Here is a 19403-nt window from a genome sequence, read left to right as displayed (position 1 = left end):
AGGGGAACCACTTTCTAAAGGCATAAACACCTACATTATTTTCCATTTTAGTTGCTTTAACTAACTATCCTTGTTGATTTGGGGACATGGAAAGCTGGTTGTGACAAATATCAACAAGTATTATCTAGGTCCTAAATGCCTGTGTAGTTGATTGTCTGATTACCTCTTTCTGGTAGGACCAAAACATTCTATACACACAGAATGTTTATTTTTCTTCCCTCCCCTCGTTCTTCTGAGAATAAGCCTATTCCGCATGAGAGGAGCCCCTCAAAGGAGAAATGTGTAGAGTAATTTAAAGGGAAACGACTTAAGAAAACATATACAACTTCTATTTAAGACTTTAGCAAACTTTGCCCAATGAGACAGAGCAACATCCATGATTTTCCTCATAGTGGAAAGGGTTTCTAGTAGGGCTTTTCCAGACATCCTTCAGCAGTGCTTGAAAGTCCTGTCCTTCAAAACTACTGCAGACTAGTCTCAGGTCTCCAAATTATTAAATGATCTATGCTAAGACCTTATTATCATTCCAAATATAAGCAAATAGGAAATTAAGCCAGCAAGATAACCATTCTGATGAATCAAGATACTGAAGTTTTGTCCTGTCATAATTCCCAGGTGAGAAAACTGTCTATGGCAGCGGTTCTCAACCTGTGGGTCGCAACCCCTTTGGCGGTCGAACGACCCTTTCACAGGGGTCAACTAAGACTATCCTGCATATCAGATATTTACATTATAATTCATAACAGTAGCAACATTACAGTTATGAAGTAGCAACGAAAATAATTTTATGGTTGGGTCACAACATGAGGAACTGTATTTAAAGGGCCAGAAGGTTGAGAACCACTGGTCTATGGGATGTGATGATCTTAGAAAACCATACCGAAGAATAGGGTATTTCTTTAAAAGTTCAGTGTGGGCAACACTATAACGTTTATGTCAACCAAATTTGACTGTATCTGCCAGCTCCTGCTTCCTATGCTCCACACCTGCCCTCAAGGTTGCACTATCCTCCTGTCCATCCTATAGACTAGCCCATCACCTTATATAATGCAGCCTGTGCTTGCTGAATTCATCCAAGTACTTATCACTTTCCACATGCCCTGTTGAAATGTCACCTATTCTAGCAAGCATCTTCACCCTCACTGAGAACCTTTGTTCTTAAATCCCTCCCTCATTTATCATTGCCATCATTTACCACTCTAATAACATCTTGAGTTATTAATTACATTTTAAACTGTGTCTATCTTACCCTCCCTGACTCTATCTGACTATGGGGTGGGGGTGGGGGTGGAGGCTGAAAGTTCCAACCTTCTAATCACATGATTAGCTCCACTGGCAACCCTCACCCTTTGGTACTTCCAAAAGTCACCTCATGAGCATAACAAAAGACACCTTGATCACTCTCTCTGCTTAGGAAATTCCAAGGATTTTAGGAGCTCTGTGCCAGAACGACTAGGCAAAGACCAAATATATATTTCTTATTATAAGTCACAATATAATAACTACCTATCCAAACTGACAAAGGCTATCTGATGAGTTAAAGTTTTGAAGGATTTCAACAGCCTATTTAGCTCTAGATAAAAGAAACAAATCCCCTGCTATGCTTACAAGAAAGAAAATGTGTTAAGTTACTTGGAAGTGCAAGTTACTTCTTTGTAAACTACAAGGCCAGGTTAGGCTTTAAGTCTGAAACTGAAGCCAGTGGTCTCCAGCCAGCCTGACTAGGGACCACTGAGAAACACCTCAAAAACTAACGACAAAGCGCAAATAAAAGCAAGAATCTCTGAACATCCCTTAGGTCACGACTAAGACAGACTGGTTGAGACCAAGCTCATCCAACACAAAGGGAAAAGCGGCTCATTTCTCAAGCTTTAGATGACACAGACAGGAAAAGAATGAGGATTCAATGACCTTTTCCAAAAAAATAGGCCAACAAGCCAGTTTTGAAATTCCAGAGGCTCTCAGATGCTATTTCTCCAGGTAACCTTTTCCATATGCTACCTCTGTTCTTATAATCTGAACTTTGCCTGATTTATCAGTCTTCTCCACTGTGGACAAAATGACACAAATGTGTATTTACAACGATCTCTCTAAAAATATCTAACTAGAAATCCAGCCTGCTATTTTTCCTTTTGAATTGGCAAGCTAGTTCATTTAGATTCACAATGGTGGATCTAATGATGAGAGGAGAATCACTCACTACTCTCTAGCCAGGAGGCAGAAGCATGGTGAGGGCTTTCTTGAGCAATTTCCCCTTGCCAACTCCACTTAGCCCTGGATTGCCATACACTCTCTATTCCTTCTCTAAGCCACATTACAGAGGACTGTAGTTGACTCCTGCCTAATGAGGGTCAGGGCTGTGTCTACCCAAACGTGCTTAAGCCCACTGCTCTTATTGCTAGCCCACAATTTGGTTACATAGCTAAAAAATATGAATGAGGACAAAGGGTTAGTGGTGTGAAGGGATAATGGTAATGACCTGAAGGTTAAAAACACTGCTGAATTAGGTGTGGACAAGACAACAGAGAGATTAGGTGTGGCAGACTATAGTACTTTAGCTTTACATACTCCAGTGCTTCACAGCATGTGCATTTGTGTGTGTATAGCTTTTCAATATAGTAGAATCATTCTATTAACGAATCAATAAAAATACAACATATGTATATATACACACACAACACAATATATTTTTATTGACCAGTAGATTGATTGATTCGTGCCCTCACCCCCCTAGTGTCTGTGTCCATTGGTTAGGCTTATATGCATGCATACAAGTCCTTTGGTTGATCTCTCCCCCTTCCTCCCACCCTCCCCTGCCTTCCCTCTAAGGTTTGACGGATTGATTCTATAGTATTGCAAAGCTATTGCTATTGTCTTACCTCAATCAGTCCCTGATTTTTTAGGGCTTTTGTTTATTTTGTTATTAGTTTTTAGCAGGATTAGAAAATAGCTATCCATTAGCATTTATACAACATCCTTTATAAGAGAAAGGGGCAGGTTTTATATTATACAGTGATTATGGCCCCAAATCCACAATATTACAAGTAAGTTGGAACAATCGGGAAATTAATTTTTGATGATATAATTTTAAAAATATGGATTAAAAGTCCAACCTTTATGTTTTGTTTTACATAAATAGCATAGGATCAGAGCTACTTTTCATTTTTCCTACTTGAAGAAAGCCAGAACGAAGCCTACCATTGAACTGGCAGTGAGTGGAAAGAAGACTAGGATTGTGGGTGCTGGTGAAGTTCTATGTCATCTAGGTGAAGAGAGTAACAGCCCTGTGATCACTCTTCTTTAGCCATTCATGCTTGCTTCCCCTACACCCAACAGGTAGGTGAGTGTGAGTAATACTTCCCAGAAATTTATTAATAAATTTCCTTATCTTAATATGTATTTTGTTAAACATTATTACAACATTTTCCCGGTCAGCGTGGCTCAGTGGTTGAGCATCGACCTATGAACCAGGAAGTCACTGTTTGATTCCTAGTCAGGGCACATGCCTGGGTTGCAGGCTCAATCCCCAGTAGGGGGTGTGCAGGAGGCAGCCAGCAATGATTCTCTCTCATCATTGATGTTTCTCTCTTTCCTACTCCCTTCCTCTCTGTGAGCAATAACAAATATATTTTTGAAAAACATTATTACAACATTAAAGGAAAAACCATCTTTGACAGAACCATTTTCCATTCTTATTCCATCTCTGGTCATGTGCATGGAGCTATATTTTATATGACTATATCCTTGTATATGCAATTTTGTGTTCTAATCTGTTCATTTATTTTGCAAAAAAATATTTTCATATTTACATTTATTAATTTACTTTATTCATCAAGCCTTTATTAAGGTATGTATTAGGTTTTAGGCACTATTCCAGGAACCACGAATGTAAAGATAGATAAAAACCAGATCCCTGTTGTTAAAGAGCTAGCAAGTTAGCAGAATATACCAGGTAATTACAATGCACAGTATTGTCATAAATACAGACTTAAAGGCCTCTGTGTTTGCCATCTTAATGGCTTCACAATCTTCTAGCAGGGTAATATAACAATTCACATAACTATTCACTTTCTTGATTATTTTTCATTATCACGTGTACTGCTGCAATGAACATATTTCACTTTTTTTCCTGTTAACCATTTTCTGTGGATAAATTCCTTGGAGTGAGATTACTGGGTCAATGTGTAGTATTAATTCAGATTTTTATAGCTCTTGACATACCTTGCTAAATAGCTTCATAAATATATACAAAGTCACCACTTCCAAGCATTGCCAACATCTTACCACTAAATAATTTCTTAGAATTCTCAAAAGCAGGACCCATTGTTGTGTTCAATTGTATTTATTTAATTAATAGCAGGGTGGAACATTTTCTCATCGTTAGGATTTTTATGTCACCATGGGGGATTTGTGTTTATGGAAAATTTATCTATCATTTATCACTGTTATGGCAGCTTCCTAATATATTTTCAGATGGTACAAATAACTTTTCATCCTAATTTATTACAAAATTTTCTGTGTTGTTCTCTTTGTCTAGCTAGATTCACTTCAAATCATACCAAAATTTTAACTCTTTTTTAAAATTAGGCACACTGTTGTTGGTTTTTTCCCTCTGGAATTTCTTCCATGGTGTCAGTCTTAAGAAATCTGTCCTTCTACCATTGGTATAAATAGTCTATGCTGTTGTCCATTTTTCACTCATTCAACTTTCAACAAATTTCCTATGCGTCCTTCTTGGTACCATGGATAAAAAATGATGAATGAATGACATATTAATACAAATTATTATTATCCAAAACTTGGAAATAGGCAAAGGGGTTACTGCATGTCTTCCAAGTGCCACACAGGGAGCCTTATTAATTAATTCTCCAGGGATACATATCTTGTTTGACATACTATGTACTATGCATGAGGTTAGTTTACAACTCTGTTAGTGGGGGTGTTAACTGGTAGAAAAGTGAAAGCAATGCAAATGATTCTTGCCACATGGCAATGAAAATAGATTTTGACCAGCAGAGGTGTAAGTGATTTATCCCCTAAAAAAGATAATCTCAGAGGTTACAGCTTTAACTGTAGGATACTACATAGTTTTGCATCTAACTTAGCAATCTTAATCAAGAATTTTCTCTTTCAGTGATTATAAATACTTTGCTCTTTCACAATTCTCTTTGAGTCAGCCTTACCATCTTACAGATCCCCTCATTAGTGAGTTAAATAAAGCTTTGACACATGCTCACCTTATGTTTGTATGTGAGTCAGGAAATCTGGCTGCTAGCATCAGCCCTATTCACATTATAGTTCATTTAGTATCCTTGACTTCTAGCTTCCTTTTTTGTAAATTGTGGGTTTCTGTAAGGTCCAATGGTATTCAGGAAACCAAAGCAATCAGAAAACTGTATTTCTATATACATATAACATGCATTGAATCAGAATGAATGATCAGGTTCTAAGTCCGAAGCCCAGGCCCTCCCAGGGAGTCTGAGAAGCCCATACCACTATCTGATGGGACACTTCACCAGCAAGGCTGTCTCTGAGTAGCCAGGACCAAACAGGAACAAGGGGCAGTGGTACAGTGGGAAGAACAAGGTCTCCAGCCAAGTGGACCTGGCTTCAATCCTCAGCCCTACCTCTTCTAGAGTTTCTTGAGCTTCATTCTTCATTTACAAAAGAAAATGGGCCCAACTGGTGTTGCTCAGTGGTTGAAAATCAACCTTTGAACCAGGAGGTCACGGTTCCATTGCCGGTCAGAGCACATGCCTGGGTTGCGGGCTCGATCCCCAATGTGGGGCGTGCAGGAGGCAGCCGATCAAGGATTCTCTCTCATCATTGATGTTTCTATCTCTCTCTCCCTCTCTGTTCCTCTCTGAAATCAATAAAAATATTTTTTTTAAAAAAGAAAGTGCTTGTGATAAGCCAACAGGGCAGTGTGTAAAGAACCTCGTCACACATGGCACACACTAGGTCTTCCATGAATATCACTTATTTTCCTTCCCTCTGAATGCACAGTGTCCCCCACACTGAATACTGAATCCATCTTCTAGACATCTCTAGATCAAGAGCACTTCTGGATATCCAGAGGCTACGAGCAATTGAAGCAGAGGAGAAAAGCTGTGGCACTGTGTTGGAATTTCAGAGGTGCCTAGCACTAGCATGCTGTGTTAGAAAGATAATGGTTTTAAATGGCCCCACAGCTGGCCCCAGCAGAACTGGTGGCATCCATCTCTGAGAACCCTTGTCCTCTGAGAAGAAACTCAACTAGATTATGTCTAAGGTCTCTTTGAGCTTTAACATCCACCACGGAAAGGCCAACCAGCCATGAGTTGGTTCAGACAACCCGTTCAAGGCTACCACATCTGCCTGCCTGGCACACTTACCTCTCCTACCACCTCTATGATGTCACCAACTTTCAGCTCCAGCTCGTCATCATTCTGGGGCAGGTAGCTGAACGCCACCTGGCACCGGCGCCTCCGCCGCTCGCCTAAATGGGAAAAGCAAAATATTTAGATCTAGCACTTGTCTCAAAATTAGATTTTAAGGAGAGGCTTCCTAGGCATGCAGGCAAATTAAGCTGACTTGTATCAAATATGCTCTCTGGGACGTGGCTAGAGGCACAGCAGCCCTGTTCTCTCAGAGAGAGGCAGGAGAAAGCAGAGCAATGCTTCTTGGTCTTTTAAAAGCTGCCGGGTCAGAAAGGCATGGATATGAGAAACCAATCCGTTGGTGCAAAAGGAAAAACCCCACCCCGAAGCGCTGGAGCACAGTGTTGCCTTAAACGGTTTTCCATGGATGGGGCTTTGTATTTGCTGCTGTTGATTTTTAATGAAAGCTGATGTGATATAGTAGAGTAAAAAGAATGGTCTGCTTCTAATGCTAGCAAGGCAGAGGAAATTTTTCCCCAATGTGCAAAGGAAAAGATAAACTAGCCTGGCCTTTTTCTCACTAATCATCACCCTTTCAACATGCTGGAACTCAGGCCTGATAAGCAGAGGCTAATTAGATTTCAGGCTGCTCTTGGTGCCATTTCAAATGCCCCCAGGGTTCAACAAATCCACTTCTGTCCTCTTCCCTCTGTTCCCAGGGGATCCATTAACAGGATCCCTGGCTGCTTACATAGAACCAACTAGCAGGCAAATCAAGATAAAAGCCAGGAGCACACTTCACTTGACCAGGAGTCACTCAAGGTTATAGCATCTCACTCACCCAATGTGGCCCCACTGGGAGGCCCTCCCTGACTTAGAGCTGGTTCAAGTACAGACACACCTATCCACACCACATATATGCATTGTGGGGAGAAAAAACATACATGTGGTATGTGTAATGGGTAGGGGAGTGAGGGAGACAGAGAGACAGACAGCAGTGGAGGCCCAAGCTGGGCATAGGTGACTAGGAGAGAGGAACTGAGACCAGCATTGCTCAGAAGTTTGTCGCTTAAAGCTGACCACCTCACATCATTCCTTCCTGCCAACACATGGCCTAGAAAACCAAAGGGATCATCAACTTCAAGGAAACATTTAGAAATGCTTACATTATTTTTGGAGACTGCCTACAGGAATTCTTTTTCATTTCTAATCTTTTCCCTGAGAAAGCAAATCCCTATAGGGGTGATCATAGGCCACATTAAGGGCCCCACACAGAACATCATACAAAAGGGAAGGTCTTTGCTACATCTGATGTGCTCACTGATCAATATTTTTCAAAAGCCACTGGCCTAGTTCTCTCTGTTCCATTTTTCTCTGCCTGAACCTCACTAAGGAAGAACAGAGTTGAACAGAGGGAAGAGGGGAGAAGTTCAGAATCAATATCTTGTCTAATCACATCTTTGGCAACTACAAGAATATACTCCACCCCTTTGTACAAGATCTCAAGCTGTCTGATCTTGATGAGAACAAATGCTGATTTGTTCAGGCCAATTCCCAGGTGCTAATAGCATTGTCAGCAGGCAGAGTAGGCTCTCCCATGGACAGAGGACCCACCCAACTGTCTTTTCCCAGGCAACAAGTGAGAAAGTGTGGTACCCCAGTGCAAAGAACTCCACCACTATTCCATGGTTTCCAACACAACAGAAAACCAATCAAGCACTGTGCATCATAAAGGATAGGGAGTTCTCATTCTAGCTAAGAAAGTCTAGATGACAAAGTGATCTTGGCACCCATAACCTGGGCCTGGTGACTCTCGTAGTCCCCTTAAGATGAAGTTCTACTATAAATCTTTAAAAGCATTATTTGCTAGCCCTGGCCGGTTTGGCTCAGTGGATAGAGCATCGGCCTGTGGACTGAAGGGTCCCGGGTTTGATTCTGGTCGAGGGCACATCCCCAGTAGGAGGTGTGCAGGAGGCAGCTGATCGGTGTTTCTCTCTCGTCGATGTTTCTAACTCTCTATCCCTCTCCCTTCATCTCTGTAAAAAATCAATAAAATATATTTAAAAAAATAAAAGCATTATTTGCTAGATATTATGTTAAAAGCAAACTCTGCAGATACAAATCTGAATACAAAACAAACATGACAAATGTCTAGAACCCAATACTCATAACCACAGAAGTCACCAAATTCCTGACTGAACTGACTTAAAATAGCATCTAAAGACCTAGTGTTAGCTGAACTCACAAAACTTACAGTTGCATGCAAGTTCAATATTCACAAAAACCTCTGTAAAAAGTAGTATCTAATCCAACATGGCAAAAGAGAGAGTGAGATATTCTTCAAGAAAAGACTAAGCTAGCAGATTCCAGACATGCTTGTTTGATATTAGGAAGAATGACACATTTACTCTGCCAGACTAGTCAATATTTCTTAAAAAGCTTTCAAGAAGGCTGTTCAGTTAGTGGCATAAAGTTTTATGAGGCACACTGCCAACATACAGGATTAATAAAAGTAAGCCCTACCCTGACTGGCGTGGCTCAGTGTTGGCCCGTACACTGCGTGGCTCAGTGTTGGCCCGTACACTGAATGGTTATGGGTTCGATTCCTCATCAAGGACATGTACCTGGGTCGCAGCTCACATCATTTCTCTCTCTCTCTCTCTCTCTCTCTCTCTCTCTCTCTCTCTCTCTCTTCCTCCCTCCCTCCCTCCCTCCCTCCCTCCCTCCATTCCTTCCCTCCCTTCCAATCTCTCTAAAAAAATCAATGGAAAAAATATCCTAGGGTTGATGATTTAAAAAAGAAAGAAAGAAAGAAAAGTGAGTTTTCACAGGAGGCATCCAGAGGTTGCTGTGGTAAAGGCCACCTAATCAGACCCCAAGCAGAAACAGCTACTCCCTCTGGCACTGGGATAGCTTTCATCTCTAAAGCACTTCTGATACCCATCACTCTTATCACATCTTGGCAAATACATAAGTTCAAAAGAAAAAGAAAGGAGCCTGAATGAGCAATCATTTTTGCAAAAGTGGAAATTGGGGCTCGGTGACTTACTTGAGGTTACCAAGTTAGTAAGTGACAGTATGTCCTTGGCCTGAGTTCAGAGCTCTCCCTTCAATGCTGGATGAACCAATTCAGCTCCAATCTTGTCCCCAATTCTCTGTGATCTGCACTTAACTGCTTTCTGCAACACTATATAACATAGCCTTAGGTCTTCACCAGGGCTTTCTCATCACAGATAACTGTCAAACTCCTAGACTCTTCCAGGCCTCAACTTCTACACATCAGTTTCAATCTTGTTTTCCAGTTCTACCCAACCTAAAGCCCATTTCAGGGGGGCTGTTGATGTGGAGGCACTGCATTTCAGTTGCTTCCATCTATCTTAAATTTAAGGAAGCTCTTGATGTCATTTTCCACTCTTGGCATTGCATTGATGTTTACCAGCCAGTCTTGACTTTCCTCAAAGAAGTAAGCAGACAACATATACAGGGTGTCCCCCAAAAATGTATAGACACTTTTAACAGCTGATAACTCACTTAATTTTCACTCCTTTTCAGGTTTAACTGATTTGAAATAATAGGTGAATCCAAACTAAGCTTTGGACAATGAAAATTTATCCTATAGTGCCACTAGACTTTTTTTATGAGGATATGTACAAGATAAAGTTTATGTACACAAATAGTGCACACAATGATTCTTGATGTTTGTGATTCCATTGCTTCATGTTGTCAGTAGTACCTGGACCAGAATGGTCATCAGTTTGCAAATAGGCATTGAAAAAAATTATTTATTACTGTAGATTCTTTTAAATTTTGAAAATGAAGTGTATATTAATAAACACTGCCTTTATAATCATTCGGTGTGTATACATTTGTTGGGACAACCAGTATATCTGAACAAGAAACTATATATATTTGATTTTAAATTTAGTCCTCTTAAAAGATAGAAAAGACTTGTTTTAAGGAGGCAAAGCTATATGTATACAACTGTTCAGGGCAGCACTGTTTCTAACAGCAAATGTATACAAGCACAGAGGTCTACACAGGAAACATCCTGAATGTCCACTGGGAGGGAAAGGCTACATAAATCATGTGGAAAATGAAACAGCCATTAAATAGAGCAAGCAGCTCTATGTGTACTAACGTGTAAAGGGTGTCCATAATACATTAAGTTCAAAGACCAAGTCACATAATATGTACAATATAAGCCCAACATTGTAAACACACAGACATCCTCACTCTATAACCTCCACCATGGACTCTTTATTTACTCCTGATCACCCACAACCTAGCCCAGAGTATGCATTCAACAAATGTTTATAAAAGAATAAATGGATTCATTCAACATTCAGCTAATATGTGACAGCCTGATACCATTAAGTGAATGGGAGAAAGGGTATGTATGCCCAAACAAACTTTAGCACAGAAAATGGTATGGAAGAATACACTCCAATGTAACTGGTATTTTTGGAAAAAGGGTTGGGAGAGTGTAAAGAAAGACTCATTTAAATGTTTCTGCACAAAAATTTGTATTTACAAAGGGCATGTAACACACAAGTTTTAAAACATCATAGTCACCTATTAAAATAATTATTTTCTATTATGAAACATCCTTCTGATCACATTTTGATGACATTAATAGTAAAGTTAGTCTTATTTTCCAAGTAAATAAATACCAATAGAATCAGGCAGAAAGGTAGTTGTCACAAGCTAAATGACAAGGGGGCTCTGAACTGATTATGGATGATCCATAAAGACAGTGGGAAGTGTGAGCCCAGAAAAAGCTCCACACCTGTAGCCCACACTAATTATTCTGATGAGACACTGTTAAAGAACCCCAAGGAGCCCCACAATATTCTCCCAGTTACCAATCCAGGATCATTTTCCCTGGACTGACTCCTCAGACCACACAGCTCAGGCAGCCATGTCCCTCCTGGCAGTGGAGGGGCCCTGTGTCCATTGGAGCTCATTCACACTCACTCACTCATTCACATATGCTCAGCCACAAGGACCTTTCTCTGGGTTCCCCTAACAACCACTGTTTTTCTCTAGCTCTGCCCTCATCCAAGAGTATTTCAGTTATCTCTGAGTGTCAATGTATATGTTTGTCTCCACCCTTTCAGCTCTGACACCTTCCAACTCTTTCATGCACACTTTTGTCAACAAATGCGAGCCCTGGCAAGGTAGCTCAGTTGGTTGGAGCGTCATCTCAATATGCCAAGTTTGCGGGTTCAATCTCTGGTCAGCCCACATACAAGAATCAACCAATGAGCCCTGGCTGAGTGGCTCAGTTGGTTGGAATATCATCCTGTACACAAAAAGGTTGTGGGTTTAATTCCCGGTCAGAGCACATACCTAGGTTTTGGGTTTGATCCCTGGTCAGGATGTCTATAGGAGGCAAGCAGTAAATGTTTCTCTCTCCCTCCCTCTCTCCCTCCCTCATTCCCTCCTTCCTCTATCTGGGCATGTCCTTAGGTGAGGATTTAAAAAAAGAATCAACCAATGAATGCATAAATAAGTGGAACAACAAACTGATGTCTGTCTCTCTCAAATCAATAAATCAAAAAATTAAGACAAAAAAACCAATGTGACTCATTTGCCAGCACCCACATATGCCTCATGATGGTTATGTGGATGCTACTTTATGACAAATGCCCACTCTCGATCCATCTGTGAGCCGAAGTGCCGCATGTGTAGAAACAGAGGGAGGGTCACAAATCCCTGATCTAGTCCTTCCTCAGTCCAAGAAACTTCAGAGTCTAATGTCCTGTTTAAAGAAGCCATTGAAAACAGTCTTAAAGTCAGTCCATTAACATATGACCCCAAAAATTGAGTTTCTGCTACCTGTGCAATACAGAAAGATGCAATCCATTCAATAAACTGAGTTTCCACAAAGAGAAGCAGCATATGGATATTTTCAATGTTAACAATGTCACCAGATGTTTCCTTAGAAGCCACATCTATAGTTTTGGTGTCATGAACATGAAGAACTCCTCCAACCATGTTGTCTTCCACCTCAACCGTGTTATAAAAATGAGGTGTGTAAATTGGCTGTGTGGAAGGACACACACACACTAACTATACAGCTCATGCCATGTGGTCCACGTTGATAGCACAGAGAGAATCCTGGGCCTCATGACATGCAGAGACAGATGAGCCAGTGGTCCCAGCATTGTGATCACCTCGTGTGGCCTACTTCATGGCTCTTTGCCCAGTTTTTTCAAGTATAAAATTGGAATGATGGGGACAGACCTACTTTACTGAAAGGCTTGCTGCCCCATGACTCCTCCCTTTTTTTCCAATTGTCTTTACATTCATGAATATGTTAAAAGGCGGCTTTGTTAATTATACCAGTTCAACCAGTATTCTTTTCACCAGACTTCTCTTCCCATCAGAGTGAGATAAAGGAACCACATTGAACAACAAAGCCAGAAATATGTACAAATGGCCTTCTGGTTTCCCCTTTTCTTAGGCTGGGCCCAGGGGTTGATTTTGGCCTTTCAGCATGCCCCTTAATCCAAGTGACCCGACCCACAGAAGGACATTTCTCCTGGGGACATTTCTCCAAAGTGTCCCTGTGTCCCTGCCTGACTCTCCAGGCCCAGGCCACCATCTCCCTGGGGAGGCAGTCTGGATGTTCAGAGGAGAAAATCTGATCCATAAAGCTCATTGCTTTTCTCTGCCTCAGCAAGGCTGATTTGGGCAAAATGCCCAAAAGAACACGACATATTTATAGAGTTTTGTTTGATCTACTTTTAAATGCTCCATGCAGAGTCATTCAAGTAAAATGAGAATACAGAATTTCAAAGGAAAAACTGAAGGAAGATTCTAAATATAAGTTATTTGTTGCACATAAACAAGATTTCTCCCTTCTATTCAATATATTCCCTCTAACATCTATTTTTAAAGGCATTCTCAAACTTTGCTGCTGACAAATGGACCTATCAGACTCCTAACTTTTACCATTAAGGGGGAAGCAGGGAGGGAACAAAAGAGGAAAGAGGATGGGGTGCATGTGAGCACATGCATATTAGGAATTGTGACAAGGGTCTAGAAATACCCTAAAGACCCTCATCTGGGGTTCATTTCTCTTGCCTATTATTTTTTTAAATATATTTTTATTGATTTCAGAGAGGAAGGGAGAGGGGGAGAGAGAGATAGAAACATCAATGATGAGGGAGAATCATTGATCAGCTGCCTCTTGCACACCCCACACTGGGGATCGAGCCCACAACCCGGGCATGTGTCCTGACTGGGAATTGAACCGTATCCTCCTGGTTCATAGGTCGGTGCTCAACCACTGAGCCACACCAGCTGGGCTATCTCTTGCCTATTCTTAGAGAATTCTCAGGGGAAAACACCATAAACAGATACAGTCTGTCAGATTTGAAAATCAGTACCAAAAAATGATTACTGTATAGGGAGATTTAGAGAATGACAGAAAATTCCACATTTCTCTTTAGGAAGGAGGAAAAATATCTGTATTGTAGGTAGTCAAAATGATTTTTAAATTTTGACTCATTTTTAATATAGTTTCCCTCTTATCCCCATCACAATAAAGAAAGAGGTAGCCTAGGTATTTATGAATTTTCTTGATGCAAATGGGGGTTGTCATATCCACAATTTCCTTCTTCTTATCTAAAAGCAGAGGCTCTTAACAGGAGTTCCTGGATAGAATTCAGGGGATCTAAACTTAGAAGGAAAGGAAATGATATCTTTATTTTTACTGTCCTCTCACTAAAATCTGGCCTTTCTTCCACTATACACATGGGCAACAAACCACACTGGTATTAGCAGCACCTGTGGATTTTCTATATTTCCCATCACAGGGATAGTTATTTTCATTCCACATCATGGTCGTTGCAATTATCTTAAAATATCATTTACACTCATCCCTATTTCAAAATTATGATAACTTCCAGACCCAGTGCTGGATCTTGCTATTAATGAGTCAATAAAGAATATGTATTACTATGTTTTTGTAACATTTTGAAAACTGTATGTCAGTATAATTGGTTTCCTTTGTAGTCCTATGGATTTGATTTTATTCACTTACAAACATTACACTGAGAGGGGTTCCACAGACCTCAAGAGACTGGCAAACAGGTTCCACAGCAATTTTTTTTAAAGTTAGCTTTTAATCCCTCTTTTCAAAATTATGATTTGCAAGGAAGCACAAAGGTACAAGGGGGGATTATGCATGTAAAATAGAGCAGCAAACGTAACATTTGGACACTACACTGGAATGTTTTATGGGTTTTGGAGCAGCACATAATGACAAAAGAACCATATTGGGCAACTTAATAGGTCCTGATCCACGAATGGTTGTATGGCACAGCATTCAGGAGGCTGCTTGCCAAGTGCCCTCTTATTATCCGGGTCAGTGGCTGGCAAGAGCCCTGCTCTGTCATCTGGCACCTTGGCTCAGCTGAGCTCAATGCCCATGCTCCCTTGCACAAAGGCCAGCACAGCTCATTTGCAGGTTGACACCTGCCACTGCCTCTACATCCCACCTCCAATAGAGCCCTACATTTTCCTCCCTTTGCTAGCTAGTAAAGTTCCAGAATGCACTCCAAGGCTCATCCCTTCCAACCCCAGCCAGGGATAAAAAAGTCACTTGGGCTTCTGTGTACCCACATATCTTTATATACACTCTTTCTAGTTAGTTGCATTGTCATTGTTTGCCTGCATGTCCCCAGAGCCTGCTGGGCAGTGAGTGCACAAATGTTTCATGAAGGGAGGGGCGTTTATACCAATGTTTATAACTGTACAGGATTTGCCTAGAGGGGCGGTGTGACTTGCACTATGGTCCCATCTTTGTGCTTTCAGTAGAGGATGAAGGACCCTGAGGTTAGTAAGTCCAACTGAGACTGGAGCCAGCTGACCAATTCTTCAAAACATTTTTTTAAATCAAGAAAAATGTAATTCCACTTTTCCGAAGCTACACTCCAGATAACTTACATGACATGTGCCAAGACATATGCATAATGTTCACTGTTACCTTATTCAGAAAAGTGAAACACAGGAATCATCCTAAATGTCCTTTGAGAAGGGAACTGGTTGGTCAAGTCATGGGATATCTACTACACATGGACTATGAGAGGTGGTGTCACTCCCAATGAACTAATACTGTCACATTTCCAAGATTCTCTTCAATCTAACAGAACTGCAATACAGCATAAACAGTATGATCCCGTCTGTATTTTCTTAAATACCAATATGTCTGTATCACTTAAATTACATCGTACCATCTGAAATTGACATTTTTGTGGTCGAATCTCTGCGATTTCTTATGGTTTGCCCTAGTATAAATGTATGGAGTGCTCCTAGGAGTATGACCAGGGGAAGGAATTTTATGCTACTCTTCATGCCATGACTTTCCTTCAATTTTTTACACTAAGTATTATTTTTATAATAAGTCTAACCCAAGAACACTCGGGGTGAGTCTATAAGGAAATGTACAACTCACATAAAAAGCAAAAGAGCAGTGAGGGCTAAACACACAATGACAGAAAAAGCAGTCTCACTGTGTGGGCGGTTTCGTGGTCTTCAGGACAACGAAGCCCATTCCTGTGGGCATGGCTTCCTCTAGGGGCTGCAAATGGCTCTGGCACCAAGGCCCCTCTAGAGGGGTGTCTTCCAGAAAAGGAGAGGTGTGAGGTGAATGAGTAGTGCCAAAGGACTAGGTACTTGTAAGCAGACTTTTTTCCAAACTAAAATGTTAGTGACGCATACATTTTCTCCTTGCTCCAAGCAAATAAAGGAGTTTCTCATTTACTTAAGCAAGTCCTATTTTCCTTGTAAGAATGGGAGAGTAGCAAAGGCACGTTAAAAAATGGCATCTCAGGCTTTGCATTTTCCAAATTGATATGCACCTTTACTCTCCCCTCAGAGGGAGGGAACCAAGTGTCATGAAAAGTGTAAATTTAGAAATTATAAATCTAGAAAGTGTCAATCTAGAAATCTTGAGGCAAGAAAATGAATATAGAGTCATTTGTGGAGAAAGGACAGCAGTGGGGAAGAAAGGAGAGAAATAAATGCATGTGAATCTCTCCAACACTGATTTTTGTCCGCACTACTTGCTTCAGCATTTAAATATCTTCACCTCAACAGGCTTTATTATAAAGTCAGTCTCCTTTGCAGGATGAAACCTCCTGAAGGGCAGGAATTGAGTTTTTCTACTCTTCTGCAGCAGGACTTGGCAAACTTTGCCTAAAGGGCCAGAGAGTAGGCTTTGAGGGCCTTACAGTCTCGGTGGCAACTACTTTAACTCTGCTGTTGCAGTGGAAAAGCAGGCATAGATAATATCTAAATAAATGGGTGTGTCTATTTGCCAATAAAACTTTATTTACAAAAACAGACAGTACAGAAGTTGGCCTATTGACTATGGTTTGCGGACCTCCGATCTATAGAAAGGAGAAATAAAAGGTCCATATCAGAGATCAGGGATGACTTTTTTTTTTAAGAAAGAGCAAGAAACATTGCTAAAGTTGAATCAGCTTAGAAGTGACCCCCTCCCAGACACCTTCCCAATAACTGCTTTTGAGGCAGGGTTAGTTTAGGTGCCCCCATCACTACCACCACAGGATAGCACAGCAGCCAATGCATAACCACTCTCCTCACCCTGCCCGTACCACCGGGACTGTTTGAATCTCCATTCCTAGACTCCTGTGGGCAGCAGCTGAGCTGGCCTCCTTGTGGATTACTAAAAGCTAGCCCAGAGCCCAGCCAGAACAGTCCTTTAGTAATGATCCCAAAAACAAGGGAAAAAGGCCCAGCCGGAATGGCTCAGTGGTTGAGCATCAACCTTCGAACCAGGAGGTCACAGTTCGATTCCCTGTTGGGGCACATGCCCAGGTTGCAACTCTATCCCCAGTGTGCGGTGTGCAGGAGGCAACCAATCAATGATTCACTCTCTTTGATTTTTCTATCTTTCTCTCCCTCTCCCTTCCTCTCTGAAATCAATAAAAGATATTTTTAATTTAAAAAAAGGTAAAGGATGACAAACAAAGAAATGATGAAGGATATGGAGAAGGAGGAGTTACAAATGACCCTGAAGGGTTGATTGAGAAGAAATGAAGGTTGGGAAGCAGAAGAGAGAAGCAGCAGGAGTCTGACAGATGGAAGAATCTGCTGCTCAACCATGTGGGGACAGTTGAGGACATGACAATTGCCTCCCATCAGCCATTCTACCACAGAACATCTAATCTGGGCCAGGTCCAGCCAGGGATGGGTTCAGGGATGGATAGGCAGCCATAAGCTAGGGTGGCACAATGAGAGGCAAAGATGGGTCTGCCCAGGGAATCTCAAAGAAGGCCCCCTGTCCTTTCCCCACTGGCTGTAATCAGGGAAGCCCACTAACTGGCCACAGCATGAAGCCAATTGAGCAAGAGGTGGAGCAGAGAGAGAAGAAACCTGGGCCCCAAGAGCTTGCCTGACCCCTAGACCAGTGGTCGGCAAACTCATTAGTCAACAGAGCCAAATATCAACAGTACAACGATTGAAATTTCTTTTGAGAGCCAAATTTTTTAAACTTAAACTATATAGGTAGGTACATTGTTATTAACTTAATTAAGGGACTCCTAAGGCAGTGATGGTGAACCTTTTGAGCTCGGCATGTCAGCATTTTGAAAAACCCTAACTTAACTCTGGTTCCGTGTCACATATAGAAACTTTTTAATATTTGCAACCATAGTAAAACAAATACTTATATTTTTGATATTTATTTTATATATTTAAGTGCCATTTAATAAAGAAAAATCAACCAAAAAAATGAGTTCGCGTGTCACCTCTGACACGCGTGTCATAGGTTCGCCATCACTGTCCTAAGGCTTAGGAAGAGCCACACTCAAGGGGCCAAAGAGCCACATGTGGCTCGCGAGCCGAAGTTTGCCGACCACTGCCCTAGACTGTTGTGCAAGACAGACATTTCCTTATGACCTAAGCCATGTTAAACCAGAGTATCTGAGAGTTGTAGCCAAGAGCCCACTAACCAGCACAGTATCTGCAAGTGGGGGTGAGGGGTGAGAAAAACAAGGAGGGCAGCCCATCCCAGAGGTTAGGTTTGGGGGCTTGTATACTTTGAGACATTGGCTGAGCCTAGTAGTGAGTAGACACAGTAGAAGAGGCCAAAGACAGAAGCATAAAATAGCTTGCATTTAAGAAGGCGGAGAAGAGGAGTCAGCAAAATAAAACAGAAAGAGGAAGAGTGGGGGTGAGGGGGCAAATACAGAGGCAAAACAGATGTTTTCACAAAGACAGTAACCCAACATGCTGGGAGGCATCGGCAGTGGCAGGACAGAGGAAGAGGTCTGATAGACCTGGGTTCCAATCCAAACTACACCACTCACTAGAAGTGTGGCCTTGGATAAGTCACAGGAACTCTCTGGGCCTCACTTTTTCCAACTATAAAATGAGGACAATACTACCATCTTCTCAGGGTTGTTAGAAGATGGCCTAGATATCTTTACTACAATACTCTGTGCAGTCAGGTTTACCACAGACCACATTTATACCCTAATTTTCCCCCCTCACCATATCCATGCCCTTTGTCACATGACTTTACAGTATCTCCTTTCAAGACAAAGTAGATTCCCCCACCTACCCACCCACACACCATGTGACTTGTTTTGGAAAACAAAGTGAAGTGGAAGTAGCCATGTGCCAGTTTAGAGCCCAAGTCCCAAGAGAACTCAGATGTTCCTACCGGCTCTGTTGCATATTCACATTGTCATGCAAACGTGCTCAAACTAGCCTGCTGGAGCATTTGAGTCTCCCCAGGCATGCACCTGAGCTCAAGATAAATGCCAGCTGACCTCCAGACATTGAGAAAGCTCAGTCAAAATCAGAAAAGATACTCAGCTAGCTTCTAACAGACCCCAGACTCCAAAGCAATAGATGCTTATGCCACTGAGGTTTAGTGGCTGTTTGTTATGCAGCATTATTGTGGCAACTGATGACTGACACAATGTTTGGCACACAGCAGGTCCTCAAAAATGTTTAAAACTCACACTCCATGAGGATAAAGGCTGCAAATATACTGTATTATTC

The 19403-nt window shown here is 41.4% G+C and overlaps 1 protein-coding gene across 4 annotated transcripts in view; it reads right to left on the bottom strand.

The window, feature by feature from the left end:
• SH3KBP1 (SH3 domain containing kinase binding protein 1) overlaps window positions 1–19403 on the bottom strand; it is a 271074-nt gene that overhangs the window by 151403 nt on the left and 100268 nt on the right. For all 4 annotated transcript variants that reach the window (XM_023753684.1, XM_023753685.1, XM_023753683.1 and 1 more), the window contains exon 3: window positions 6375–6478. In XM_023753684.1, the coding sequence (XP_023609452.1) occupies window positions 6375–6478 (104 nt within the window). The remainder of the gene's footprint in view (window positions 1–6374; window positions 6479–19403) is intronic.

Source organism: Myotis lucifugus, unplaced genomic scaffold, assembly GCF_000147115.1.
Source record: "Myotis lucifugus unplaced genomic scaffold, Myoluc2.0 scaffold_49, whole genome shotgun sequence".
Taxonomy (NCBI): domain Eukaryota; kingdom Metazoa; phylum Chordata; class Mammalia; order Chiroptera; family Vespertilionidae; genus Myotis; species Myotis lucifugus.
The sequence above is the reverse complement of the archived record's forward strand: the minus strand, read 5'-3'. Positions and strand labels throughout refer to the sequence as shown.